Source organism: Cygnus atratus, chromosome 19, assembly GCF_013377495.2.
Source record: "Cygnus atratus isolate AKBS03 ecotype Queensland, Australia chromosome 19, CAtr_DNAZoo_HiC_assembly, whole genome shotgun sequence".
Taxonomy (NCBI): domain Eukaryota; kingdom Metazoa; phylum Chordata; class Aves; order Anseriformes; family Anatidae; genus Cygnus; species Cygnus atratus.
In genome coordinates this window covers 11,185,218-11,210,587 of record NC_066380.1, presented here as the reverse complement: position 1 = coordinate 11,210,587, position 25,370 = coordinate 11,185,218, and the positions used below count along the sequence as shown (strand labels likewise).

General features: G+C 58.9%; 3 protein-coding genes across 7 annotated transcripts; 2 read left to right on the top strand and 1 right to left on the bottom strand.

Annotated features, from left to right (window-relative positions):
* Nucleotides 1–1,986: 1,986 nt before the first annotated feature.
* On the bottom strand, nucleotides 1,987–2,811 carry TMEM203 (transmembrane protein 203). Its single transcript, XM_035564621.2, has one exon. The coding sequence runs from the start codon at nucleotides 2,702–2,704 to the stop codon at nucleotides 2,294–2,296; it is 411 nt and encodes a 136-aa protein (XP_035420514.1). The 5' UTR covers nucleotides 2,705–2,811; the 3' UTR covers nucleotides 1,987–2,293.
* On the top strand, nucleotides 2,790–17,816 carry NDOR1 (NADPH dependent diflavin oxidoreductase 1). Of its 5 annotated transcripts, none has more exons than XM_035564622.2 (15): nucleotides 2,790–2,876; nucleotides 3,627–3,761; nucleotides 4,222–4,299; nucleotides 4,656–4,753; nucleotides 5,413–5,511; nucleotides 5,994–6,095; nucleotides 6,590–6,796; nucleotides 7,161–7,282; nucleotides 9,160–9,380; nucleotides 9,756–9,863; nucleotides 10,491–10,605; nucleotides 11,528–11,674; nucleotides 12,263–12,381; nucleotides 15,011–15,105; nucleotides 17,614–17,816. In XM_035564622.2, exons 2-15 carry the CDS (start codon nucleotides 3,627–3,629, stop codon nucleotides 17,756–17,758), a joined length of 1,791 nt encoding a protein of 596 aa, XP_035420515.1. In that variant the 5' UTR covers nucleotides 2,790–2,876; the 3' UTR covers nucleotides 17,759–17,816. The 5 variants fall into 5 exon arrangements, with proteins under 5 accessions (XP_035420515.1, XP_035420517.1, XP_050570538.1 ...); XM_050714581.1 differs by having other exon boundaries at nucleotides 2,853–2,880; XM_050714580.1 differs by having other exon boundaries at nucleotides 2,874–2,899.
* Nucleotides 17,817–19,639: 1,823 nt separating this feature from the next.
* Nucleotides 19,640–21,498, top strand: LOC126913532 (RING finger protein 208). Its single transcript, XM_050714582.1, has one exon. It carries the CDS (start codon nucleotides 20,130–20,132, stop codon nucleotides 21,099–21,101), a length of 972 nt encoding a protein of 323 aa, XP_050570539.1. The 5' UTR covers nucleotides 19,640–20,129; the 3' UTR covers nucleotides 21,102–21,498.
* The last annotated feature ends 3,872 nt before the right edge of the window (nucleotides 21,499–25,370 follow it).

Sequence of the window (25,370 nt, the reverse complement as noted above, 5' to 3'; positions counted from 1 at the left end):
GCTCTGCTGCCCTCAGATGGCTTGTTTGGAGCCAGCCTGGTGTTTTGTTTTTTTTTTTTTTTTCCCTTAACTTCTTAGTTTCCTTGCCATCTACTCAGAGCTAACAATGGGAAATGAACTGATTCACTTTTCAGTCAGAAGTGCATTTAAGATAAAGCTGAATGATGAAAAGCGATCTCTTCTTTACGAACCTTCCCTGGGGAGTTCATCTGCTAAGGACAAGGAAGCATCTCCTTGTGTCCTGAGAACAAGACAGCCTGCCGGCCATGGGGAAGAGAGCCCTCCTCCCTGGGCAGCTCTAGAGCACCAGGTCACTGGGGGTCATCACAAATCTCATCATAAATGAGTAATTGTTGTGAGGACAAGTGGCTTTTCACATCTCCAGCACATTTACTAGTATTTGTCTAGATTCAATATTTATTATCTATTACCTAACATCGGTTATCTATTATCTCCAGTGACTGTGGCTGAAAAGCAAGAGAATCATTGGGAGCTCCTACTGCTTTACTGAATTACTGGATTATTAAAATGAATTATTTGAAATTACGCTCTTTGCTTATACTTGCTTTCCTGGGCCATGCTTCCCAACCTGTGTGCCTACACCTGCTCACAGGGACTGCGCACAGGTCCCCCTACTCCTACTCCTGGGCAAGAGCAGCCCCTGAGAAACAGCTGTTTATCACTGACCTCTCTTCCAACTCCTATTCTGTGCAAATTCTCTCCTTGAAGCCTTCAGCTCATTCCCTTAATCAACACAGTAATGTTTTGTGTACTCCTTGTGCAGGCCTCAGAATTTGTAATGAACTTTTTCCAGGATGAAGCATCAGGCACCTTGCTAAAGAAAGCTTTTTCAAAAGGGAAGGTGATGTGGAATATCCTGTGAGATCTGCTCTGAACTCACACTGCAAGCTTATCCAATCAGCACACCAAAAAAAATAAAAAGGAAATTGGTCGTTTCTTTCCTGCATGCCTCTGAAATCTAAAAGCAAACAGAAGTTACACAATAGGCTAGGTAATTATAGATTTTCTAGAACCCAGGTATGAATCTGAAAAACTCTCTTTTATGCAACCTGAGATGCATCCTAATTTCTAAGATCACAATGAAGTCCCACTCTGCAGCAATTCTCAGCTCTTTCTAATGCACGTTCCGCCAGCTACATCCCACCTCTTCTCCTGAATTTGAGAGCCCTTTATGCAGCAGTTTTCCATTTCAAGACCTTATCTCCATGAAACAGATCCTGAGAGCGTAGAGAGCACAGGGTGGTACCAGCGGGGTGGATGAGGCAGACACAGATGGGTGAGGGAGCAGCTGAGGCTCAAAGGGAAGCCCTGGAGGTGTTTTGTTGCCACCAGCATTACAGAGAGGGCTTGACGATTCATTCTCCAAAGGAGAACAGTCGTCTGGGCACCAAAGCAACATGCAACGTCTCACAGACAGGTCAGGGGCAGACCCAGGTTCTCTGCACCCTCGTGGTGGCTGTGCCACTGTGACAGGTGACACAGAGGTGTGTCTTTGGTGCTGGGAGCTCCCCACAACATGGACATTTAACACATCGATCTGTACATCTGGCTGAGCTATCCCTTGCCTTGCCCTCCCAGTACCCCCATAGCTTTATGTAGGAAATGGATCTGCATTACAAAGAAAAAAAAATTACATTTCTGTTCAAAATCACACACATCAGTTCTCTCTGGCTCAGAGCACAGCCCCATAAAATCTCGTCAGTACACTTAAGGCATGAAGTACCACTCAGGGGAAAGTTGGAAGTAAATGAGTGTTGCTGTTGGTGACAACAGATCGATCCGATCGTGGTCTCGGACAGGGTGGCGCAAGCGACGCAGCAGCTACGGTGCTTCTGGCCAGCAGCAGCCTGAGGTGTGCGAGGTGCCTACAGCAAACAACCGGCCTCCACAGGACTCCTATTCTCCTGGCAGCAGTGTTAGGTACAAACGCTTTCTAGTAAAAAATAATATTATAAATAAAACCAATCCTTCCATGCACTTTTATTTTAAAATAAAATAACCGGCATACCAGACAGTGCCTGCACATTGCGATATTTTAAGACTAACACCAAGGACTAAGTGAACCTGAAATAATGATGCTGCAAAAGGATCTCCTGAAGAAAGATACGTACAAAGCTATGTACAAGGTGACAGCGCGCTGTCGCAAGCCCTGCCTCTCGCAGCGCTGCACCTGCGCCCAAAACCTCCGTCCGGAACCCAGGATGGGGGAAAGCCCCCGAACGGCGCTGGGGTCCCCGCAGAGCCGGGTGTGCCAGCCAGGGCTGCCGCGGGCTCAGTTCACGCGGCAGGCCCGGATCATGAGCAGCTGGAGGAGGATGAAGACGGGTGACATGATGAGCCCGTACCACAGCTCCCGCGTGTGCTCCACCAGCTTCTGGCACAGCAGCATCTCAAAGACGAACTTGAGGCTGAGGATGGTGAGGATCCAGAAGAGCCGCAGCACGGCCAGCCGCTTCTCGCCGTCCTGGAAGAGCCGCACCGAGACGATGGCGGTGAAGTAGGTGCTGAGGCCGTCGGCGGCGAAGAAGGGGATGAAGACGACCCACCAGGAGAGCGCCGAGGCCTCGCTGTCCACCTTGAGGACCAGGAGCACGGAGAAGACCAGCAGGGCCAGGCCGTGCAGGAAGATCTCGAAGGTGGCGAAGCCCAGCCACTGCACCAGCTCCCGCAGGGAGAACAGCATCGTCCCGGCCCCGGCCCCGGCCCCGGCCCGGCGCTGAGGGGCCGCCGCTCAGGGCGCACCGGCAGGGCCCGGTCCCGGCCGCCCCGCCCGGCCCCGCCCCGTCCCTCCGCCGCCCCGCGGGGCCCGGAGCTGCGGCGGCGCCGCGCGATGACGGCGGCGGAAGCGGCGGGCGGTGGGTCCGCGGCAGGGCGCGGGGTGACGCCGGGGCTCCGCGGGCAGGGCCGGGGGGTCGGGCCGGGACGAGGCTTCCCTGCGCGGGGCCGGGTTCGCCAGGGGGCGATTGCTCGGGGCCCGTGCGGGTGGCAGCGCCCCCGTCCTGCCGCGGGGCTTCGGGCGCAGCCGCCGGTGGGTCGGGGTGCTCGCGGCACCCGGGGGGACCGTGCTGAAATCAGCAGCAGGGCACGGCTGGTGCCGGGGGCGTGCTGAGCGCAGGGGTGAGGGCGGTTAGAAGGAGCCTGAGCGCGATTCGGTGTCCCCGGACCCTCCCTTTTGCCTCGGTAGCGGGGCAGGGAGCGCAGCAGAGCCCGTGGTGCCCCTGCAGGCCAGGGTGCTGCGGCGAACGGGGCCAAACGGGTGTCGCTCGCTGAGCCCTGCCCGGGCTGGAAGCAGCGTCATTGAACGGCTTGGGTTGGAAGGGACCTTAAAGGTCGGCTGGTTCCAACCCCCTGCCGTGGGCAGGGATGCCACCCGCTAGATCAGGTTGGAAGGAGAGCCCGGGTGCCTTGAATCGTGCCACTGTCACCAAACTGTTCAGCTGTCCCCCTGCTTGCTGCTTGCAGTGTCGAGCCCTCAAATTTCACAAGAACCCAGAGCTGCCAGCACTCCTTTGAAGCCTGCGTAGGGTGTTGGTGTGATGCCCAGCCCCGAGCAGGTCTGACTCTGCCTCGGCTCCTGGTGATTTCTCTGGTTTTGTCTCTTGCAGATGGCAGAGCGGAGACTCCTTGTTCTTTATGGCAGCCAAACTGGGACAGCTCAAGATACAGCTGAGAGAATAGGCAGAGAAGCCAAGCGCCGGCACTTCCAGTGCAGAGTGGAGGCGCTGGACAGTTATGACGTGGTGAGTGGCCATGTGGAGGGCTGCTCCGGGCAGTTCTGGTCTTGCTTCATCTCCAGCAAACCCATTTCTGGGGCTCAGGCATCCTCCACCCGTGCTGTGACCTCCTGTGTTTCACCACATCCCAGCTCTTTACCCTTCCTGAGGGCAGCTTATGCTTAATTCAGCTGAAAATGTGAAAACTGAGCAATGACTCTTGGGAGAGAGGCAGCGTTAGCTGGCAGATGATCAGCCATGTCGTGTGTTCCTGCAAGGCAGGGAGCACCAAGGAGCTGATGCTGGGGGCAGCAGATGCTGCAGTGCCTGTAGAGGAGGCTGTGTCAGACGGGGCTGTGAGTTTTAAGCTAAATGGGGTCTGTCCTCAAGCTCGATGCAATGAGAGCAGCTGGGTCCAGACAGCTGGGGCATACCTTTGTAGGCTGCTGGCCTGAAGGTGCTTTCTCATGCTTGTTTGTGCCTGCAGGCAAACCTCATCAATGAGCTGTTGGTGGTATTTGTGTGTGCAACCACTGGCCAGGGTGACCCACCTGACAACATGAAGGTAGGACCTGTTCTGTGCATATGGCTTTTATGTACCTGGCCTGTGACCTGATTTATCCCTTGGAGCAACTTGAGTGATGTTTGTTTGTTTTTTTTTTGGAAGGGGGTGTTTTGGGGCAGCGCATGTCATCCTGCAGGATGGTGTGAAATGGATGTTTGCTCACTCAGAGCAGCCTTTTGGGGCTTGTCTTCGGTGGTAGTCCCCTACTGCCAATCTTGTATGGGGCTGAGAAACTTCTCCTGTTACTGATGGGGCATGAGCTGGTGAGATTTCAGCAGGGTGTGCGAGGGGGGAGCCAGCAGCCAGGGGTAGGCATCCGTGCACAGCAACGTGACTCCTGGTCCTGTCCTTCGTAGATGTTCTGGAAGTTTCTGTTCCGGAAGAACCTGCCACCCTCTTCCCTCTGCCAAATGGACTACGCCGTGCTGGGCCTTGGTGATTCCTCCTATCCCAAGTAAGTAGCTCCGGTGCTCCTTGTGGCTCGGATGAGACAGTGGTTGGGGAATTGAGGGGGCAAACAGAGGCAGAACTTGGCTCTAGAGCAGCAGCTCGGACAAAACATAATTCCTACCAGCCTTCAAAATCCTTGCCCTACCAGCCCAATGTGCCTCCTAACCCCCAAGAACTGGGCTTCTGCCCATTTCTTTCCTCCTGGACTTCTCAAGCAGATGCTTTGCAGCGTCTCAGACGTTGTCTCCCAGTCAATTTTTACAGACGTGCTCTTTTCTGAATTACAGGAAAGCCTACACCACAGAAATGTCAGTGGACAAGGCTAACAGGAGGCATCAAGCATAATTTTAGGTGGCAGCCAGCCCTATTGATCTCAGTTCTCTCCCAGAAGGTTGTTCCCATGTCCCCAGCAGAGCTGCAGTGGGACAGGAGGGGAGTCCCTTTGAGTCCCTGGGCTGGGCACATCTCGTGTGGCCCTGTGAGTGGTAACAGCAGCTTCTCCGAGCTGTCCCACAGCAGAGCTATGGGCTGGGCATGGGTGTGTGTGCTGGGTCGGGCTGGACCTGCTCCTGTGCTGCTCTGGTAGCCCCAGCAGCGTGTGCTGGCTTGTGTGTCCTGTTGGAGGAGCCCTGCCCTCCACGGCTGTGATTATTCTCTGCCTAGGTTTAATTTTGTTGCCAAGAAGCTGCACAAACGGGTACTACAGCTTGGGGGCAATCCCCTGCTGCCAGTGGCACTGGGAGACGACCAGCATGACTTGGGGTAAGTGCCCGGTGGAGGGGTGGCAGGAGGGGAGGCCCTGAATTGCACTACAATTTTGTCCTTGGGCTGATGGCAGGGCTGTGTATGCTCTACTCCTGCACTCCAGATGTGGCCAGTGGCCTCTTCCTGCTCTGTGTGAGCATGGTGGTCTCTGCTCAGACCTCTCCTGTGCCAGGGCTGGGTTGATTTGCTTCACTGGGATGTCCTGCGACCCCCAGCATGTGCCAAGGTCTTGCAGAACTGCAAGGAGTGACCGCCTGTGCTGCGAAAGGGCAACAGAGGTGATGTCCCAGGGCCAGCCCAGCATCGTCCAGGTGCAGAGGCAGCATCAGGCCCACCAAGACAGCAAAACCACAGTTGTTCGTGGCACTGCAGCATCCTTCTGCTGTGGCAGCAGTGCAATCTGCTGGTGTAGCATCTCTGGAGCCTGAAAGGATGGTGACAGTCACAGCTCTGCTGCAGTCTGAATCTCCCCCTTGCAGGCCGGATGCAGTGATTGATCCTTGGCTCCTGGCCTTATGGGACAAGATCCTCGCCTTGTATCCTCTCCCTCCTGGCCTTGAGATTATCAGTCCTGATGTACGGTAAGTGCAGAGGGCTGCTGGGACTGGCTGGCACGAAATGGCTTCTGTGGCTGTTCTCTGGGGTGGACACATGCCCTGCTTTGACCAGGAAGCCTCCCTGCACAGCTCCCAGCGTCCCAAGCATTCCTTGTACTTGGGCCGTGGGTGGCCTAACTTCTCCCACTAGATGGGATGTCCTCTTGTCCCCTGGCTGTGCATATTGGCTTATCAGCTGCCCTGGCAGGGTTCTGCCCATTTCACTGTCCCAATGCCCTTCTGCCCTTGGCTGGCCAGCCTTGCTTCGCTTGCTCCGCCACCTTTGGGATCTCCTCCTGGCAGACTGGCTGCGTTGTGATCCCTTTTCACAAATCAGCTCCAAGATACAGGAACAAAGGGTGTTGAATATTTTGGGAGACTTCAGGGCCTCTCTCTACCTCCAGCTTCTAGAGCTAAGGTAACAGAAAAGCTGTGACGTGGAGGTAACTGCACTGACTGCATTGCTCTCGTTCCCACAGCCTGCCCCCAAAATACACCCTGCACTACCTGGCTGAGGACTCCATGCACCCTGATGGTGGCCTGCTCCAGCCGACAGCACCCAGGGCTGTTCCCTCTGAGCTACATCCCTTTGCTGCCCGGATGGTGTCCAACCAACGTGTCACGGCAGAATCCCATTTCCAGGATGTCCGGCTCATTGAGTTTGATATTGCGGGATCAGGGATCACGTGAGCATTTTTCTGACTCCCCCGAGCTTTTCTGTGCAGGATCAGGTGTCCCATAACCTTTCTTTTTCTTCCTCTCCCCTTCTTCAGTAACACCTGAGACTGCAGCTTGTTTCCCACAAGTGTGGTCCTGGCTGTACTGTACAATTCCATGACAAAGTCAGGGCGTGGAGGGATGTGTGGCAGTGTGGGTTCTGCTCGTGGACCAGCTCTTTGCCTTGTCAGGTTAGGGAGCACGATGTTAGTGGCACTGAGAATTTGGCTGAGTTGTGGCCTCTCCCCTGGTGTGGGTGCTGGTTGGGGTTGTGGTGCTGTGCCTGCAGGCCTGCCCCTTAGCTGTGCTCAGCAGGTCCTGCTGCATCTGCAGGTTCAGCGCAGGAGACGTGGTGATGATCCAGCCTCACAACTGCCCCGAAGACGTGCAGCAGTTCTGCCAGCTCCTGCGCCTGGATCCAGACAGAAGCTTCTTGCTGAAGCCCACGGAGCCTGGTAGGTCCTGCTGGCTGCTCCTTTCCCTCTCTCCTGGGACAGGGCAGCCCACTGAGCCTGGAGCTCTGCTTTTCCTTTGCTTCAGACCCAGTAAATAAGGAGCTGGGAGTGGCTGATGGATACAGGACATGTGCCTGCCTTGCAGTGCTGGGGCTCTCCTTCCCTCCCAGCTCTCTGTGCATGGGGGTCCCATATTAGGGCTAACGTAGAGAGGGGCCCAGTGGTGCCCGGGCTGCACCCGTGCCTTTTGTCTTTGCCACCCCAGAGTGTGAAGGATCCTACACGCTCCCTAGCCCAAGACCCAAATCAGATTGCTCGCAGTTCTGCCCCCATCCATCTCTGATTCCTTGCTGGGGTATGCAGGTTCCCCTGCTTTGCCTGCACCCCAGGATCCTAATGCAGGTATTTCAGCAGCCATAGATTAGCAACAACAGCCAGAAAGAACCCCGCAGGCATCCACAGCCCCCTGCCAGGCACTGACGTGGCTCTGCAGTCTGCATGGCACTGGGAGAGTTTTCTTTTCTCTCCTTTTCTGTTCTCTCTCTGGAGTGCCCAGCTCCTCCCTGGGCAGAGCACAGTCCATACTGACAGCGAAACAGGATCCCACAGAGATCACAAGGAATTGAAGATGACAGGAAGTAACTTTGAGATCTCCTGGAAAACTCACCCCAAGACCTTCCTGTGCCTCAGTTTATGAGGCTCTGACCTGTGCTTTCATTTGTTCCCTTCTTTCCTGATTGCCTCTGGGAGTGAAGGAACACAGACGTCTTCAGCATCACACTCTTTTTGCCCATACAGGGAGAGCACATGAATCCCTTGATATCCTCCTCTACAACCTTCCTGGTGTGGTCTGCACCAGGAAAGGAGAAGTCCTGGACCTTTCAAAGGATGCAGAGCCGTTGCGAGCCCCTCTGCTTGCTGCCAGCTGAAGCTAGACAGTGCTGTGAGGACCCTCTGATGGGCTCCTGTGGCCCAGGAAGTGTCCAAGCCACTGTGATAGGGAAGAGCTGTTCTGTCTACAAGTTGCCACAGCTCCATCCCCACCGTCTCTGAGTACTCTTGTTCCCGATCTGTCCCAGCATCGATCCCTGGCATTTCAGTCCACCTGCAGAGATCTGCCTCTCATGAAGATCCTGACTCATGCACCTGCAGATCAGCGTGTGAGCATCCCCATCCTTTCAGGAATCTGTCAAGCTGTAAAACACATTGCTGTCAGTTTGGCTTGATTGATCAGATGTCAGATTTTGCAGAGCAATTCTGTGGTCCTTTTTTAGGTAGCAGTGGTCAGGACTATTTTCATCCTTCCTTTCACCCCACCTGCTGCTGCACAAGGGGATGTTCTCAGCACCCACAGAGGTTACAGCAGGCACCTGCTGTTTAGCCAGTAACTGCTCCATCGAGACCATATTTCCTGTCTTCCCCCCTCCATCTCTTTGACTGTCCCTCAGCACTGGGATTTTGGCCTGCCAGGCAAACCCAAGAGAAATTCAGGCTGCTCCTCACACCCTTGGGAGGGAAGGAGGAGACAAGGACAGGCCCAGCACATAGAATACTGCTGTTTATTTCCACTGTGGTGTGTGGGCAAGGTGGGATGCGTACATGTAGGGCCGTGTCCAAAAACACCTAAAAAAAATCAAGGGAATGCTCAGCACCACTGACTTTCTCTGTTGCAAGCCTGTGTGCCTCCAAAGCAAGTTAGGGAGAGCAGGAGGGAGTGGGAGCATATCAGGGGGAGCAGCAAAGGTGGTGGCTAAAGCCAGCTCTGCTAGCACCTTCGTGTAGTGTGTGGATGCCCCCAGGCAGCAGGGCTGCCCTTGTTTGGATGTCTGGGGAGTGCCAGAGCTAGCCCTAAGCTTGCCCTCATGCCTCGCTTGCAGGCACAGCCCTCCCTGCCCTCTTGCCGCAGCCCTGCACCATCCGGCACCTGGTCACCCACTACCTGGACATCTCCTGCGTGCCGCAGCGCTCCTTCTTCGAGCTCTTGTCCTACTTCTCAACGAATGAGCTGGAGCAGGAGAAGCTGCAGGAGTTCAGCTCTGCGCAGGGCCAGGAGGAGCTGTACAGCTACTGCAACCGGCCCCGCAGGACCACTCTTGAGGTACGCCTGGGGAGTACAGCAGGCCCATCCGTGAGGGCTGTGCCATTGCATAAAGCACCCAAGGCAGAGGAGGCAGTTGATGGAAGGGAAATTTCTTGACTTTCTTGAGGAATTTAGTTTACTTTACTCATTTTCTGAAGTGTCCTTGGATTAAGCAGGCTAAGACCTGCTCCAAATTCTCAAGGCTCTCATGGTTTCTGTGCCGCAGCCTGGGGATGAGGGCAGGGCAGTGGGACAGGGAGATTGGTGCTCAGAGATACCTGCTGTGGTGCCTTCAGCCAAGGGCAGTGTGGGACAGCATTATGGGACAGTTTCTGCTGCCCCCCAAAAGCAGACATGGGGTGCACCAGGTCTCACCTCTCTGTGGCTTTACAGGCCCTTTGGGATTTCCCTCACACGACATCTGCCATTCCCCCCGAATACCTGCTGGACCTCATCCCTCGCATCAGACCCCGTGCCTTCTCCATCGCCTCCTCTATGCTGGTAAGAGCTCAGCCCTTCTTGGCCTTATGTTGGACTCTGAGCTGAGCGCCAGGGCACTGCTGGTGCTGTGCACACCGCATACCTTCAACCTGTACTCCCCGACCCTGTGAGCACCCACAGCCCACCCAAGACCCTTCTGCAGATTAGGGCATCCTCCTGCAGCCCTGCAAGCGCTAGGGCTGGCGCAGTGCAGAGCTCTGCTGTCCTGGTCACACGGAGCTGTGGGATGTGGTGCCACGGAGGCTGGGAGGCGCCTGGCTGCGTGAAAGGGGTAGTGCTGCTCCTGCTGCTGCCGGGAGGTGGCAGTGGGACCTGGCCTCGGTGGCCTGGCAGACGTCAGCCCAAGCACTGGTGGCATGGGCTGGGGTTGGACTGTCTCTGTCACTGTTGCCAGCCACACAGAGCATTCTCGTGGCGGTGCTGCTCTGGGAAAACCTTCCCTAGCTGAGAAGGTTTTGGGCAAGGATTGCTCTGTTCTGTGCCCAAATGGCTGTTTCAGGCTGGGATGAGCGTTGCAGATGCCCTGGCAGGAGCTGGGCACGGACTCTGTCCCTGGAGGAGGCGTTGGGTGCTTCCTGCAGAGCCGTGCCAGGCATCTCGTTTCTCATGGCTTCTGTCTGCACACAGGCTCACCCCGACCGGATCCAGATCCTCGTGGCCATAGTGCGGTACAAGACGCGGCTCAGCAAACCCCGCCGTGGTCTCTGCTCTACCTGGTTGGCTTCCCTCAACCCAGAGCAAGGTAACTTTACTAGGACAACGTGAGGACCTTGGGTGCTCACCAGAAAGCACAGTGGTCATCCCATGGGACTGTGGTGGTGTGTGCTGGCCATGTGCTGGAATTGTCTTGACCTCCGGTGGAACACCACTGCCAGGAGAACAGGCCGAATGCGTGGTAGCTGCCCTTCTTTGCTGCTCCCATCCTCTTCAGAGCATGGTGTGCTCCCCTAGCTTGCCCTGAGCACTATGAGCTCCTCATTTTCTCTGTCATTCAACCCTCCTGCTCGCAGTGCCAACATGCCCCACTGTCCCCACAGGGGGCTGCTCCTGGCATCCTGGAGCTCATATTGCTCTGACTGCTGGACATCTCCAGCCTCATTACATCAGCTCTTGGAAGGATTGTCCTTCCTATGAGCATAGCCATCCTGTCCTGCGAGGCTTGTGTGTGCTACTCTTTTGCTCTAACCACAAAACCTCTCCAGTTGGGTCCCCATGCAACTGTGACAAGCTCACAAGTTCTCCTTGCTGCAAGATGGTGGGGGATTGCTCTGACTCCAGGACAGGATGGGGATCTTCATACTTCTCCTTTGGCTCCTAGAGGAGGCAGGCTTTGCCCTCCTTTACAGGGCAGCCAGGTAGAGATTTCCACTGCTGTCTTTATCCAGGCACCAGCTGTGTGAGGAGGAGGCTGTCCCACTGCCCTTGTGCTGGGGGCTTCTTGCCTTGTTCTGGGGTTGGCTCAAGTCCTTGCAGATCCAGTCCTGAGACAGCTGAAGGGCTTTTCACACACACACACACGCTGTGCTTTTGGCACCACGATGCTGGGTGGTGGTCAGCCAGGCACAGGATGGATCTCTGGAGCACTGCGGAAGGGCTGGATGCTGGGTCCTGTGTTGTGGGTGCAGTGGTGTGGAGTGATGCTAGTCGGTCTGTTTGTTTGGCAGGTGAAATCCGAGTCCCTCTCTGGGTGAAGAAAGGAGGAATGAAGTTCCCAGCTGACCCTGACACCCCTGTGATCATGATTGGCCCTGGCACAGGGGTGGCACCTTTCAGAGCAGCAATACAGGAGCGGGTGGCACAAGGATGGAAAGGTGAGGGACGGTCGCTAGAGGGACTCGGGGTGCCCCTTGCTGCAGGCAGGTCTGTGTTCAGCACAGGGGAAGGAAGGACTGGGGGCTCTGGAGGGTTTGGACAGGCCTCAGCGTCGCTGTGGTTGGGTGGAAGCAAGCTGGGCTCTGCGGGAGGTCAGCACCAGAGCTTGGTGTGTGCAGCCTGTGTGATTATTCACAGGCTGTGCTGCCAGGCTGCCCCGTGGGGCGGGGCAGGGCTCTGCAGCGGCTCACTGTCATCTATCTCCCTGTAAGTGGAGTTGGGTTGCTGAGTTCGTCTTCTGCTTTGCAAGGAGTTGTGCCTCTGTCCTTGTTCCATCCTCGTTGCCCTGGCTCAGCTGTGGGTCTCCGCAGGAAGCTGCAAAGGGGCTGGTGGAGGGAAACAGCACCTGGGGCTCTCCCTGCCCTACCCGCCCCCCACCTCCTGCGTTCCCAGCACATGGGGACCTCTGGTTGCCACAGGTCACCTGCAGTCAGGCTCACACAACTCCTGAGTTTTGTGGGTGCCAATTGCCCCCAGCCATTGCAAGGTGTTTGTTCCACCCAGCCCTCATGGTCTGCTCTCTGCAGGGAACTGCTTGTTCTTTGGCTGCCGCCAGAAATCCAAGGACTTCTACTGCCAGGCAGAGTGGGAAGAGCTGGTGACAAAGGGCTTCCTGACACTCTTCACGGCCTTCTCCAGGGACCAGGTTAGTTCTTGGAGGAGGAGAGAAGCATCTCAGGCAGCACTGATGAGGGCTTGCTAGTGTTTCTGGCCCCTGTGCCTGTTGGCATGGTCTGTGAAGGGCCTGGTGGGGTGGCACAGTGGTCACCTCGCTCCCCTGCATCACCTGGGTGCTGGCCAGGATTGCCACTGGCAGCACAGTGCTGCTGCCTGGCTGGGACACGACTGGCTGAGCTGAGCTGGAAAGGTCACTAGGACGGGGCTGGTGAGTGCCGGAGCAGATAAGGTGTTAGCCAGCTTTGTTTGGCTGGACCACGTGAGTGATAAAAGGCTCCCAGGCCCCTCAGAGGGGTCACCAGGCAATAACCTTTCTTGGTTGAATGCCACCCTCCCCACTGTGTCGCTCTGATCACTGGCTGAAGCTGAGGAGCTTTGGCCTCCTGCCCTATTTCATGGTACCTCCGTGCCACCTCCCCAGAGCCTCAGCTGCAGAGGCGGAGGCTTCTCAGAGGGAAGAGCACCCCGCTCCTCAGCCCTTCATTTTGCTCCCGAATTTCCCAGGCAGTGTCCTTGGTGGGCAGCTCTTCCTCAGCCCCTCTCTGGGCTGCAGGGTTTTTTTTTAAGTTGCAGGAGTGGCTTGGCGAGCTGGGACTCTGACTGCGTTGCCCAGTCCCTTGACGGCATCAAAAGCTCAGCCTGGCTTTGAAATAGAGATCTGATAAAAAGGGTCAGTGAGGATTGGTATTCCTGGGTAGCTCAGCTGCACCAGTCCTTTTCTCCTGGCTGTGTGTATGCACTGACGTTAAGCCAGCATCTTTCATCTGGTCACTTGTAAAGCACGAGTTGAATGCTCTGTGAAGGCTTTCCAAGCCTTTGATTAACAGGAGCGGCTCTGCAGAGGTTTTTTTGGATGGCTACTCTGACTTTTTACTGATGGCTCACACAGTGGATGGGAAATGTGTAGCTCCCCAAAGCTGGAGAGCAGCCCCAGAGCCTCCTCCTGCCCTCCAGGCTCTGTAGGGACAGGACTGGCTTCAGCGTGTGCCTCCCAGCCTCTCCGCTTTGCTGACTTCACGGAACAAAGCAGGTTGTCATAAGGGTCTTCTGCCGCGTCCTTGCAGCTGTTTTCACAGGGAAGCGAGTGGCAGCAGAGCCAGGTGGGATGTGCTGCATCAGGACGTTGTGCCTGGAGTTCTAGCAGATGTTAACTTGTCAGAAATGTATTTTCAAAGAGCCTGGCAGTCTCTTCGAGCTGGGATGCTCCACAGCTGAGAAGGATTTCCCTCTTCTCTCTAAGGTGCCCTTTGCAGTGACCTTCTGTCACAGCACATCTGCCCTGCAGAGCAGGCTGATCCCTGCCTAATGCGCCCGTCGCTAATTCTCAGCAGGATGCCCTGGGGTTGAGCCGAGACGTCGTGACCTGAGTTTGTCACTTGGGTGCTCTGGTTTCTAGGTAGCTTCAGGTCCTTAAATGACCTGCTCAGAGCCCTGGCCTTGCTGGTCGAGCCTCTGTCAGCACTTAGCTGATTAACGTTAATTACACCGAAGCTGAGCTACTGGCTGGCTGTGTCGGTGTTTGCAACAGGCTTGCTTACCTCCCGCAACTCACATGGCTGGGCTGGGGCTGTGGAGCTGTGCCCAGGGCTGACCTGCCTCTGTGCAGTGGAACTGCTGGGGCCCCGTGGGACCAGCTGGCTGTAGGGTGACAGCCCTGGTGACAGCCAGGGCCGAGGGCTGTGCGGGGCGTTCCCATGCACACCTCCAGACTGCAGGCAGCGGGAGCCTGGGATGCAGCAAGAGCCTTGTTGCCCGTGGGGCTGGATGGGAGGTGGGGCGGCACAGGGAGGAGGCTGCGTCTGCAGCTCACCTCACCCCTTTGCAGAGCCTGGCGTGGTGGGACATGCAGCAGAGGGCCTGGCCTGCATCACAGTGTCACCTTTGTCACGGAGGAGCTGTCTGGGCCGGCAGTGAATTCAAGCACGTTGGCCGTGGAGTTCTTCTTGGGCAGGCGCCAGGGCTGTAGGCAGGACACTTGAAGTCTTGCGGCTTAACCCTTTGGAAGCTCTGCTCAGCTGGTCTGGACTGTGCCAAAAGCCAGCCGTACCCAGTGTCTAAGCGCAGCGGAGGGACAGGGAGTGGGACCGATGCCATCCCTCCTGGCTTCCTGCCCTTTTGTTCTGTCGCAGTCCTTCAGCTGGTGACAGGGCAGGCACCAGCAACCAACGGTACGAGAAAGGGTCTCTGCCCGGCAGCAGCCCTGGCACAAGGGGCCGTGGAGCCTCCCCTGCCCGTGCAGGGAGAGGAGGGAGCCCTCGGGGGGTACCCTGGCTCACAGCTCTGCACCCTTGGCTGTTCTCCGGAGCTGGCAGCAGGTGGGGAGCAGCCAAGGAGTCTGGGGGCTATTCGGGGGGGCTCTCCCCACTGAAGCTCCTGCACCCACCTCCCACTGACCTGCCTGATTGCAGCAGTGCGGGTGTGGGATTCCCCTTCCCTGTGCAAGAGTTGGTCCAACTGCTTTGCCAAGCTCCCGGTGCCCCCCACTCTCCAAAGGGGCTGTACTGCTTTGAGCTCTTGTGAACAGCCCCTGGGAGAAATCCCAAGGGCCATATGGGTGCTGGGGCTACTGGCAGGCTCAGCGCTGTGTTTCCCTGCAGGAGGAGAAGGTGTATGTTCAGCACCGCATCCAGGAGAACCGAAGGCTGGTGTGGGAGCTGCTGACCAGCAGGAGTGCTCATGTCTACCTGGCTGGGTGAGTGAGGTCTCCCTACAGGGACCAGGGGAATAGGGTCACATATGGTTGCTTCTCCAGCTCCCTGGAGGCTTTTCCACTGCTCAGCCTCCAGAGCAGTGCTTGCACCCCAGCATGTCTTAGGGGCCTACAGTGGCTGCTGCAGAGGGACTGCCTGCGTGGTTCCTCCTCCCTTTGCATCCTGCTTGGCAAGCCCTGGGCTGAGAGGGCCATTTCTCACCTATCCTGCACTCCGGTTAGCAGGGGCAGAGCTGGCACCATGGTAAAGCTGCTTCAGCTGACCCCGTGTGCCCGTCCCTGCACCTGCCAGTGCCTGTGGCTGGTGTCACCTCCCAGCAGGAGCTGCCTGGCCTCTGACCCATGGCAAGTCCATGTGTGGGAGAGCCTCTCTTCACACGTCTCTCCTCCAGCGGGGCTTGTTCAAACTGCGCCAAAAAAAACTTGTGCAGGTCCTGCAGCTGCTCGGGTGGGCCTGAGGCTTCTGAAGCAGTAGCTTCTGGGATCTTTGGCACATCCTGGCTGGCTCTTTGCACCCGAGACTGCCTCCCAGGGGCAGGGATGGGCCGCGTTGCACTGTGGCTTGCCTCCTGTGACAGCTCAGCCATTTGCCAGCTGCTGAGCCTGGGCTGGTTGGAAATCTCCAAGCGGTGTCCAAAAACCGGGGGTTGGGAGCATTTGGAGTCAGAGCATGTGCAGCTCTGTTCCTAGCTCTGTGACTCTTTTCCCGGGCAAACCCCTTCACCCACCTGCCCTTGTTGCTGCCTGTATGGCAGGGAGGAGGCTGCTCGCCTGCTGCCCGGGGCGAGCGTTGTGAAATGCAATGGGCTCCTTGAGCTGATGAGAGGGAAGCGGTGGTGTTTGTCCTGCAAACCCTGTGACCTAGAAAGCACAGCACAAGCCCTGCTCCTGTGCCTTGCTGTCGACACAAACAGCAATTGCAGGAGGCTCTTTCCTGCCTGTCCTCACGAGAGCAGGAACTTCCCGGTGCCTTGCAGAGTGAGACCAGCCTCGCTGCATTCCCGGGAGAAGGAGAATTTTGCTGACTACCCAGGAAGCGTGGGCCAGGCTGCTGGTCACCCCATCACTCCTGTGCTGGCACTGCCGCCTCTTCCATCGTGCCTTCCTGCATCGCAGGGCTTCCTGGGACCCTCACCCCAAGGCGGTGATTCCTACCCACAGACGTGGGGCTCGGGTTTGGTGTCCTCCCTCAAGTTGTACGCCTTGGAAAGAGCAGAGCTTGCATGGCTCCCACCATTGCAGGATTTTCAGGGGGCCATGAAGATGGGTGCTGGTGTTTTGGACGTCAGGGTTTTTCTGAGACCTACCTCCATGGCCAGTCATTGTCCCATGGTCTGTCCCTGGCACAGGGGTGGCTCTCAGCCCCGACCAGGCAGCTGGGAGCCAGGGCTATATCTTCTCACTAACTGTGCCTTGCTTATCTAGCCCAGGGGCCAACATGTTGAGAGTCTCTTGCTTCTGCAGGAGATAGATATTTGACATGTTTTCCATCACAGACACGGCTACATTATCTTGCACTTGCATATCAATGCCTGACTCAGAAATAATACAACTCTTCCAAAAACAGAAGACCTCCTTTCTGTGTATTTTGGGACATTAATCAGCTTCAAATGCAAATCAAAATTCTGCCTCGTTCTTTAGAAACAACGAGGACAGTGCCAGATGCTCATGCCAATTGGAGCTGTCTGGGAATTATTTTTTTTATTAGATGTTTTTAGTAGCACAGTTCATCAAATGAAACTCTCCAGGAAAAAGTCTGAATTTCTTATTTCCCATAAGAAATAATTGCACTTGGAAACGTTGAATCCTGTTTGAGTATTTTTTACACAGAAGCTCATGTTTACTTCACCATTTCTCTTACTTTGAGGTTGGAACTGACTTTCATTACAATTGTCACCATCAAAACAATCATTTTAGATTTATTGCAAGGAGACAGTGGGTGGACTGAAGTGGCTGTTCAGTCTCCTCTGCAGCAGTCATCCTGCCCAGCTCACAATCAGACACGTTTTGCATTGAGTGTCTCCCCTGAGATGAAAGGATCATTTCCTGACCTCGTGCTAATAAATTATAACTCATGCCTGTTCCCTGTGCCCCTCTAATGATGCTGATGGGAAATGAAATGGTACAGGGTCCAGAGCTGAGGGCACTCAGCTGTGATGCTCCTCAGCCAGGGACTAGGTACCGAGGCCACATCCTTGCTTGCGAGTGCCAGTGCTTAAAAGCCCTGCATGGATAACGGCGCCGCTTTCTAGGGAGCGGTACCAGCTGCCTCCTGAAGCCTGTCATTTATTCTGTGCCAGGGAGCCCGCGTTGCAGGGTGAGGCAGGTTCCCACCAGCCCAGCTCAGTGTCAGCCCATGTGGCCAGGCTTGTGCTGGGGGCCAGTGGGGCCAGCTGCGGGGAGTTGCTGCCTCACTGGAGCACAGGGAATGTGGATGTGCCCCGGGTTTTCCTGCTTGCCCTCCATCACATCACCTGCTCTCTCTTCCAGGAATGCCAAGCAGATGCCAGCGGCGGTGGCTGAAGCCTTGCAGTCAGTGTTGCAGCTGGAAGGTGGCCTGTCGCCCTCCGAAGCAGAGAAGTATTTAACAGTCCTGGAACAGACCCAGCGCTTCCAGTCTGAAACCTGGTCGTAAGCCTGGCTCCCTGCCTCCCCCTTCCCTGTGAGCTGTGTCTGAATAAAGGAACCAGCAAAATGAACTGCCTCTGGCATCATCCTTGGGCTGAGGTTCTCCCACCCAGGGCAGGGGTCTGGCGGAGGGGTTGGATTTACCCAACCTGCCCTTCCCCAATGGCAGCAGGGCCACAGCGGGCAGGGGGATCCCTCTCCTGGGGGTGTGGGTGAAGCCTGGCTCCCCGTGTGTGCTCCCTGCTGGGGCAGAGGTGAGAGCTCTCTGTGCTGGGATGCTGCTGGCTGGCTCCTGTGGGGGTCCGAGCTGTGTTCCTGGGACTTCCAGCTCCCAGGGCCCCCGTGTTGGATGAGCAGCACCTGCGGGCATTGCTAGAGCTGTGGCTTTGGGGTGGCCGTTGTTTGTGGTAGGACCTAAAGGAAGTGAGCTGTTGCATGGGAGTCTCCCCACCCGGCATTAGTCAGCAGCAGCAGCCTTGCTGTAGGAGGCTGCCTTGACAGACCTGTTCCCCCTGTCTCTGGTAGCCAAGGCCAGTGGGGACAGGCACAGGAGGAAGCTCCCATCCCTCTGTCTCTGCTGCTGGTTCGTCTTCCTGAGCCTGCTCAACACTGAGGCCTGAGCTTCTGGAGCACCAGTGGTGGTTTCCATTGAGTTTTCCCATTCCTTGAGCTGCTGCTCTGCTGGACCCATCCTCTGCCCCAGCCTGGGAGCTGCCTCCAGCCAGGGCCGAGCGAGCTGGCAGCCCCCAGCCCTTTCCCTGGCATCCCTGGTGCTGCCAGCCCTGCTCCTGCCCCGCTGGGACCAGTGCCACCACCTTCCTAACCCAGTTCAGCGAACTCCATGCCACAGTGTAAATAGCAATTAGGGTCCAGGCCGTGAGTCAGGGACGGTCCCTGGGAGTGGGCTGGGACAGGAAGGGACAGGGCTGCCACACCGTGCCAGTGACCCAGCCACCGTCCCACACTCCCGATCGCCAGGGTCCTGTGTGGGTGAGCGGTGCTCCAGGGCATTGCTCGAGCTGCGGATCCGCTCTGCCCCGCAGCAGCGAGAGGAAACGGGATGTTTCTGGGGTCTCCCCACCCTGCTGCGATACCTGTGCTGCCTTGCTGAGAGCAGCTGCCAGGGCAGAGCTGGGCGTCCCCAGAGAGCCAGCAGGGAGCTGCTGCATGTCAGCATCCCCCCGTGTGTGGAGCACTGTCTGGGTTGCGCTCACCCCTCCAATGGCTGCAAGCCACTATTGCTGTCAGGCTGTAGGGGACACGGCATGGAGAAGTGTCCCAGTGCAGGGACCAGCCGGGGGGACAGGGATGAGCTGGGCTTTCCCAGTGGCAAAACCCACCCAGACCATCCGCAGGCAGCGAGGGGTGGCGGGGACACAGCACAGGGGGCAGAGACCAGGGCGGTCACACGGAGGGAGAGCGGTGTGGGGTGTGCACCAGTGTGCTGGGGCAGCGCTGGGCCCGTACTGGTGTGCTGTACTGGGGCTGTGCTGGAGACTGCTGGGACATCAGTGGGGGCAGTGCTGGAGCAGTGCTGGGCTCATACTGGTGGGCAGTGCTGGGGCTGTGCTGGGGGCCGTGCTGGGGCTCTATACTGGGTCTATACTGGTGTGCCATAGTGGGGGCAAGGCTGGGCCTATACTGGTGGGCTGTACTGGGACCTCAGCTGGGGGCAGTGCTTGGGCAGTGCTGGGCCCGTACTGGCGGGCAGTGCTGGGGTTGAGCTGCGGGCAGCCCTGGGGCAGCACCGTGCCCATGTCCCTGCAGTTGCGAGGTGCCTTGGCACCAGGGCTCCGCTCCATGTTGGCTCCCGGGGTGCGGAGCGTGCGGGGTGAGGGGAAGAGGCGGCCGCGGGCCCAGCTCCTCCCCGGCTCCCACGGGAGCTGATTGGCGCGGCCATGGCCGCCTGCCCCGGGCTGCCTCCATTTGAGCCGCTTCCAGAAGCCGACAAACCAGCCTGGTGAGAGCTGGGCCAGCCCCGGCCCCGCACAGCTGCAGCCCTCGCTGGAGTACCTCGCATCGCCCGGCTCCTTGTCTTCCTCCGGACTGCGGTGGGTCAGTACTGCCTTGGCACTGGGGAGGAGGAGGAAGTGGTTGCTGGATGCCCCTGGCGATGCCCCTTTTGGGGTGATCTGGTCCTGGGGGCGATGGGGATGCACCGCGCTTCGGGGGCTCCTGACCCCTCGGCCTGGCAGGTGGCCCCAGGCTGTGACGGAGGGATGACGGGACCCCACGCTGCTGCTGCCGCCCTTAAACCCTCCTGGCAGTGGAGCTGAAGGACACCGCTGGCCCTGGAGCAGCACCGGTGTCCCACACCCGGCCCTGAGGGGACTCGGTGGGTGGTGGGTGAGGGGGGCGGCTGCCCCACAGCTGCCCCCATGGAGCTGGTGGTGGGTGAGGAACTGGGGCCTGGCTCCCGGCCCATGCAGGCAGCCGGCGGGGAGGGCCAGGCTGGGCAGCAGGGCGAGAGCGAGCCTGAGGGGCCGGGGGGCCCCATGGAGCTGCCCCCGCTCTGCGGAGAGGCACCCGCTGCGGCCTGGGGCAGCTGGAGCCCGGCAGTGGCAGAGGACACGATAGAGCCGCTGCTGAACGGGTGCCACAAGCCGCCCACCCACGGTGCAGTCCTGACGGAGGGGCAGGACCCCCCCACCGCCACCATCCCCATCCTGCCCCACGAGGAGACCCCGGTGCCCCCGGAGGGGTCTCCCAGCCTGGGAAGTGCCTCCAGCTCCATCCTGAGCCTCTCTGCCAAGGATGGGGAGACATCTAGCAGTGAGACGACGGTGCCGGAGCCGTGCCACACGCCAGTGGGCGGCGAGGATGAGTGCCCCATCTGCACGGAGCCCTACGACGACCAGCGGCACAAACCAGCCCTGCTCAACTGCAACCACGGGCTGTGCCGTGCCTGTCTGCGTGCCATCATGGACACAGCCGCCGGCGCTGAGTTCGGCCGCGTGCGCTGCCCCATCTGCCGCCAGAAGACCCCCATGCTGGAGTGGGAGATCTGCAAGCTGCAGGAGGAGCTGCTGCTGCTGCACGCCCAGCCCGGCCCCACCTCCGCCCTGGCAGCTCCCCGGCCCCCTGTGCTGCCGCCCCGGCGCCCGGGCCTCACCGGTGCCCTCGAGCATCACTTCCAGGTGCGCTTCCACACCAGCCGCATGTTCGGGTGCCTGCCCTGTGTGCGCTACCCGCCCTGCCTCATCCGCGGGCTGGGGCGGCTGGAGCGCCGCTGCCGCTGCTGCTACCTCCTGCTGCTGGCCCTGCTGCTGGTGGCCGAGCTGCTCAGCCTGCTCCTCATCTTCCTCCCCATCGTCCTGATGGTGCTGCTCTTCCTCATCCTCGATAAATAGTGCTGGGTTTGTGCCCCCGGATGCTCTGCAGTGCAGGGTAGAGATGCCAGCTTGGGACTGAGCCTGGGAAGCCGGGGAGCCCTGGCGCTGCCGGTGAGCCCTGAGCAGGTGAGGCAGTGCAGGAGCTGGGGCAGTGCCTGAGGGAGGCAAGGCTGGAGCTGGGCATCGCCTATGTCCCGTGGGGCACCGCATGTCACCGTGCCGTGGCCCCAAAGGGATGGATAGGGCAGGAGCAGGGTTCTGCCTGCCCGCGCTGGGGGCACATCCCTGGGGCTGGGAGCAAGAGGGGCTCTGCTGGTGGAGCAGGACTGAGCTGTGGGATCTGCTGCCCACTCCCAAGACAGATGGATGGGGGTTTCCCCAGCACGGACTGAAAATACAAATTGCATTTGTACCACGGCAGTGTCCGTCTGAGTTTGGTGTCTGGCAGGGCAGCATGATGCTGCACTGGATGGGGACGAGGACAGTGGGGGGTGCTGAGTGTGTCCCTGGGACCAGCCCTGCCATGCATCACCCCATGAAGGAACGCCAAGGCAGGCACTGCATCCATCACACCTCAGGGCCAAGCAGTGGCTTGAGGAGGGGACGGGGACTGCCAGTGGTCCCCGGCCCCCTGGAAGAGGATGCCTGCCCCCCCCACCCTAGTGCCCAGGCTCCCACAGCCTCCCACCCCCAGCCGAGCGGTGCCAGCCTGTGCTTGTGCCTTTCTCACAGCTGCTCGCCTCCCTGTGCATGGAGATAAGAGAGCAAACACTGCTCTGCTCCTGAAGGCTCTGCACAGGCGGTGCCGAGCAGGACCCACAGGGCCCCAGCTCACAGCACTGTGCCCACAAGGGCAGGCAGGGGAGCCCGTGGCACCGGGGCTGTGCCAGCCTGTTCTTGGGACCACCGGCTGCCCGCCTGCAATGGGAACACCTCAGCAGCGATGTTCCTCCTTGCTTGGCAGCCAGCCTTGCTGGGGGCACAGTGCAGTGCTCCCCAGGCCCCCCTGCAGGGATGCCCAGCCCACGGCACGGCTCCTCTGCACCCGTGCTCCCAGCCGTGCCATGGGACATGGGGCTGGCGGCAGCTTCTTGGGGACACCCGCACCTCTGGGGCAGCCGCTGAGGCCACCTCCATGGGGGAATTGGCTTTGCTCTGGGAAAAAGCCCCCTGCACTGACACTGAATGCTGCTTTGCATCCGAAGCACTCTTCCTTTGACCATGAGCAATACCAGCAGAAACTACCCAAATTTTCACTCTTTTACTCCCCTAGATCCCACCCAGGGGGCTGCATCCCCCCAGCCTGTTTGGATTGCCCCAACGCTGGCAAAGGTGCTGAGGGCACTGTCACGATGCTGCCACTGCCTCAGGCTGCAGGACGGTGTAGGAGGCAGAAACAGGAGAGGGGCACCCCAAAATGGGTCAGGCAGAGACCGGCAGGGCCCCCTCCACCCCACCTGCCCCGTTACACCGAGGAGTAATTATTTATACAAAATGGAGCACCTCCATCAGGAGAACTGTGAGCTTGGCCTGGCTGGGGGCATTTTTTGGCTACATTGGGCCTGCGGGGAGGGGAGGGCTCACATGGGGAGGGGGGGGACATCACCATGTGGGACACCTGGCACATGTCCCTGCTCCACATTACATTGTCGGGGGGGGGGGGGGGAGGGGGGACTTTTTTGGGCAAACCAGGCCACAGCTGTCCCCATGGGGACCGGCACTGGAGCCGATGCTCAATGCCATCCTCCAGCACATCCATGCTGCTCTCTCCGAGCTGTCTGGGGGCTCGAAGCAGGAGAACAACCCCTAAATCCCCCAGGGGTAGGGTCCTGGGGGGCTGCGGTGTGGGACCAGCCTCAGGGCGGTGGCATCGCAGGCGGTTCGAGCGCGGGCGGCCAGCCCCGGCGTGCAGGAAGGGCTGGCCCGCAGGAATTCAGCTGCAATGTCCGCTCACAAGGACTCGGTTATATTTAGCGCGCTGAGATAGCGGCAGGCAGCGCCGCAGGCACGCCGAGCAGGGGCTGGGGTGGTGTGCTGAAAGCTGGGGGAGGCTGCGGTGGGGTGGGGGGCATCGTCCCCATGCACAGCCCCCCCCCCCCCAAGCTGCTCTCATATGCACAGGGGCCCTTGTACCCTGGTATGCACCAATGCCCCCATCTCCCCATGCACACACCCCGGCAGCCATCCTCCACCTTCTTACCTGCCCCCGTTGCTCCCTTGCAGCCCCCAGCCCCTCTCTCCTCCCCCCCCCCCCCCCACTTCATCATGGTGCCCCAAACCCACCCCGTCACCCCCCATCCCTCTCACCAGCCCTGACACCCCACTGCACCCCAAATGCTTCACTGCCTCTCCCTGCTGGTGGCACTGGGGGGGGGGGGGGGGCACCCCATGTCCTCAGACCAGCGATGTGGCTGTCCCCAGCCCTGCACACACCTCTCTGAAGGCCAGCGTGCCCCCGCCCCCCCGCCCAGCTCCCCAGCAGTGCACAGGTGGCCGTGGGGAAGGGTCGCACTGGGGTGTCCTCGAGTGTGACACAGCTGGGGGCACGCACGGAGCCTGACAGTTCTCAGGCAGAGCCAGGGTTTTGGGGTCCCCATCCAGCTCCAGAGGCATCTGATCGCTTTGGCACCACAACTGGCAGCAGCACGGTCCCTTCCCCACCCAGCCCTGCCCCGTGCCTCCGTCCCCAACCCGAGTGAGAGAGGCCAGAGTGCTGCCATCCGTGGGGATGGCACGAAAGCACCGGGAGCGCCTCGTGCACCTCGACGGTGGCGCTGGCACCCAGGGCTGCCCGCAGCTCTCACCGGCCTCATCCGCAGGGAAACGCCAGGTCCCAGCCGCTCCCTGCCCGCGGGGCCAGCGCTGCCCTGGGACCTGTCCCGGCCACGCGGGCTCCTTGCCGCAACCCGTTAGCTTTGCATCTCGGGGTTGTATTTCATTGTGCAAGCCTGGCACTGAAAGAAGCTGTTGCAAGCACCTTCCTCTCTGCTCGAACGGCCGTTTCGGGTGCGTGGCTGCCCCACATTGAAGTTTCCCACGCATGATGTGCTTCCCCGAGGTGGGCCCAGCCGTGGTGCTCAGCCCTCTCCCTGCCAACCTGCAGGAACCGAGCACGTCGTGCTCTCCCGTAGACTCGTGCAGCCCTCACCCCTTGGCCACACCATGGCCAGATCCTCCCCCAGCTCTGTGCAGAGGGGAACTGGTCACCACCAGCATTGTGCAACCCGCACAGGATGGGGCAGTGCACAGGGACCTCTCCCCAGCGATGTCTGTTGTGGTTGAGCAGCTGGTGGAACTCGGTGCTCTTTGAAAATTCACCTCGGAGGCACAAAGCTCAGCCTGGCCGTTGAGTCTGCTGGAGTGTTTCTGGGCTTGGGATGCTGCAGTGACTTCAGGAGACTTTTAGCTCACTTGCAGCTGGGGCTTGAGCACTGGCATCCTGGTCCTGTCCTCCCAGCATCGTGCCTGGGCCCCTCTTCCAGCATGTGCTCGTTTGAGATAAATAGGGCTGGAGAAATGGGCTGTCACCCAGCACTTGTTCCTGAAAGGCCCTGTTTCTTCCTTAATTGTGACTCAAAATCAAATTAGCAGCTTTAAATTTACTCTGTGCCCAAGAGGTACCGTGGAGATGGGAGGACATGCTGTACCCTTCGTCCTTATGTAATAAAAAGAGCAAATCCCTGCTTTGAGAGCAAAACTGTCCCCAGATCTGTGCTTCAGTCTCTGGGGAACTGAAAACAGCTGGAGGAGTCTCCCTGGGGCCAAGGATCTCAGAACTGGTTGGGGCGATGGAGATGCTCCTGCTGGAAAGGGCTTGGGGCTGCCCCAGCCTCCCTGAGCACCGCCAGGATCACGGGAGGAGGCAGCGGCTACGGGGAGCCCTGGCTCCCACCCTGGGGCCAGGCTGCCCGCTCCAAGCGGTGTCATGGCCTTTGGGGTGAGAGGCCAGGAGACGTCACCCGACCCACAAAGCGCCTGGCGCCGCATGCGCGCCCCACATCCGCTGGAGGATGCAGGTGCAGGGCTGCGGACACGGGTCACGGCCGCGGCGTGCGCAGGGCCAGGGATGGCACCGGCTGCATTATTGATGCTGTAATTCAGCACCAATGGGCTGTGAAGTGGTTTCGTTTTCATGGGCAGAAATTCCCCCCTGAGCACCGTATGTGCTCCTGCACAGCCACAGACACTGGGCGGGTGCTGCATTCGCTGCGTGCCTGGCGGGGAACCCCTCGCCCGCCACAGGGTGCAGAGTGCAGAGGCAGCAGCGGCTCAGAGACAGGAAATTCG

Bases quoted from the DNA above. Each gene is read 5' to 3' on its own strand.
- TMEM203 (XM_035564621.2), bottom strand. From the start codon at position 2,704: ATGCTGTTCTCCCTGCGGGAGCTGGTGCAGTGGCTGGGCTTCGCCACC.
- NDOR1 (XM_035564622.2), top strand. From the start codon at position 3,627: ATGGCAGAGCGGAGACTCCTTGTTCTTTATGGCAGCCAAACTGGGACA. The intron at 5,512-5,993 runs GTAAGTGCCCGG...TCCCCCTTGCAG, and splicing joins GACGACCAGCATGACTTGGG to GCCGGATGCAGTGATTGATC. The intron at 9,381-9,755 runs GTACGCCTGGGG...GTGGCTTTACAG, and splicing joins CCCGCAGGACCACTCTTGAG to GCCCTTTGGGATTTCCCTCA.
- LOC126913532 (XM_050714582.1), top strand. From the start codon at position 20,130: ATGGAGCTGGTGGTGGGTGAGGAACTGGGGCCTGGCTCCCGGCCCATG.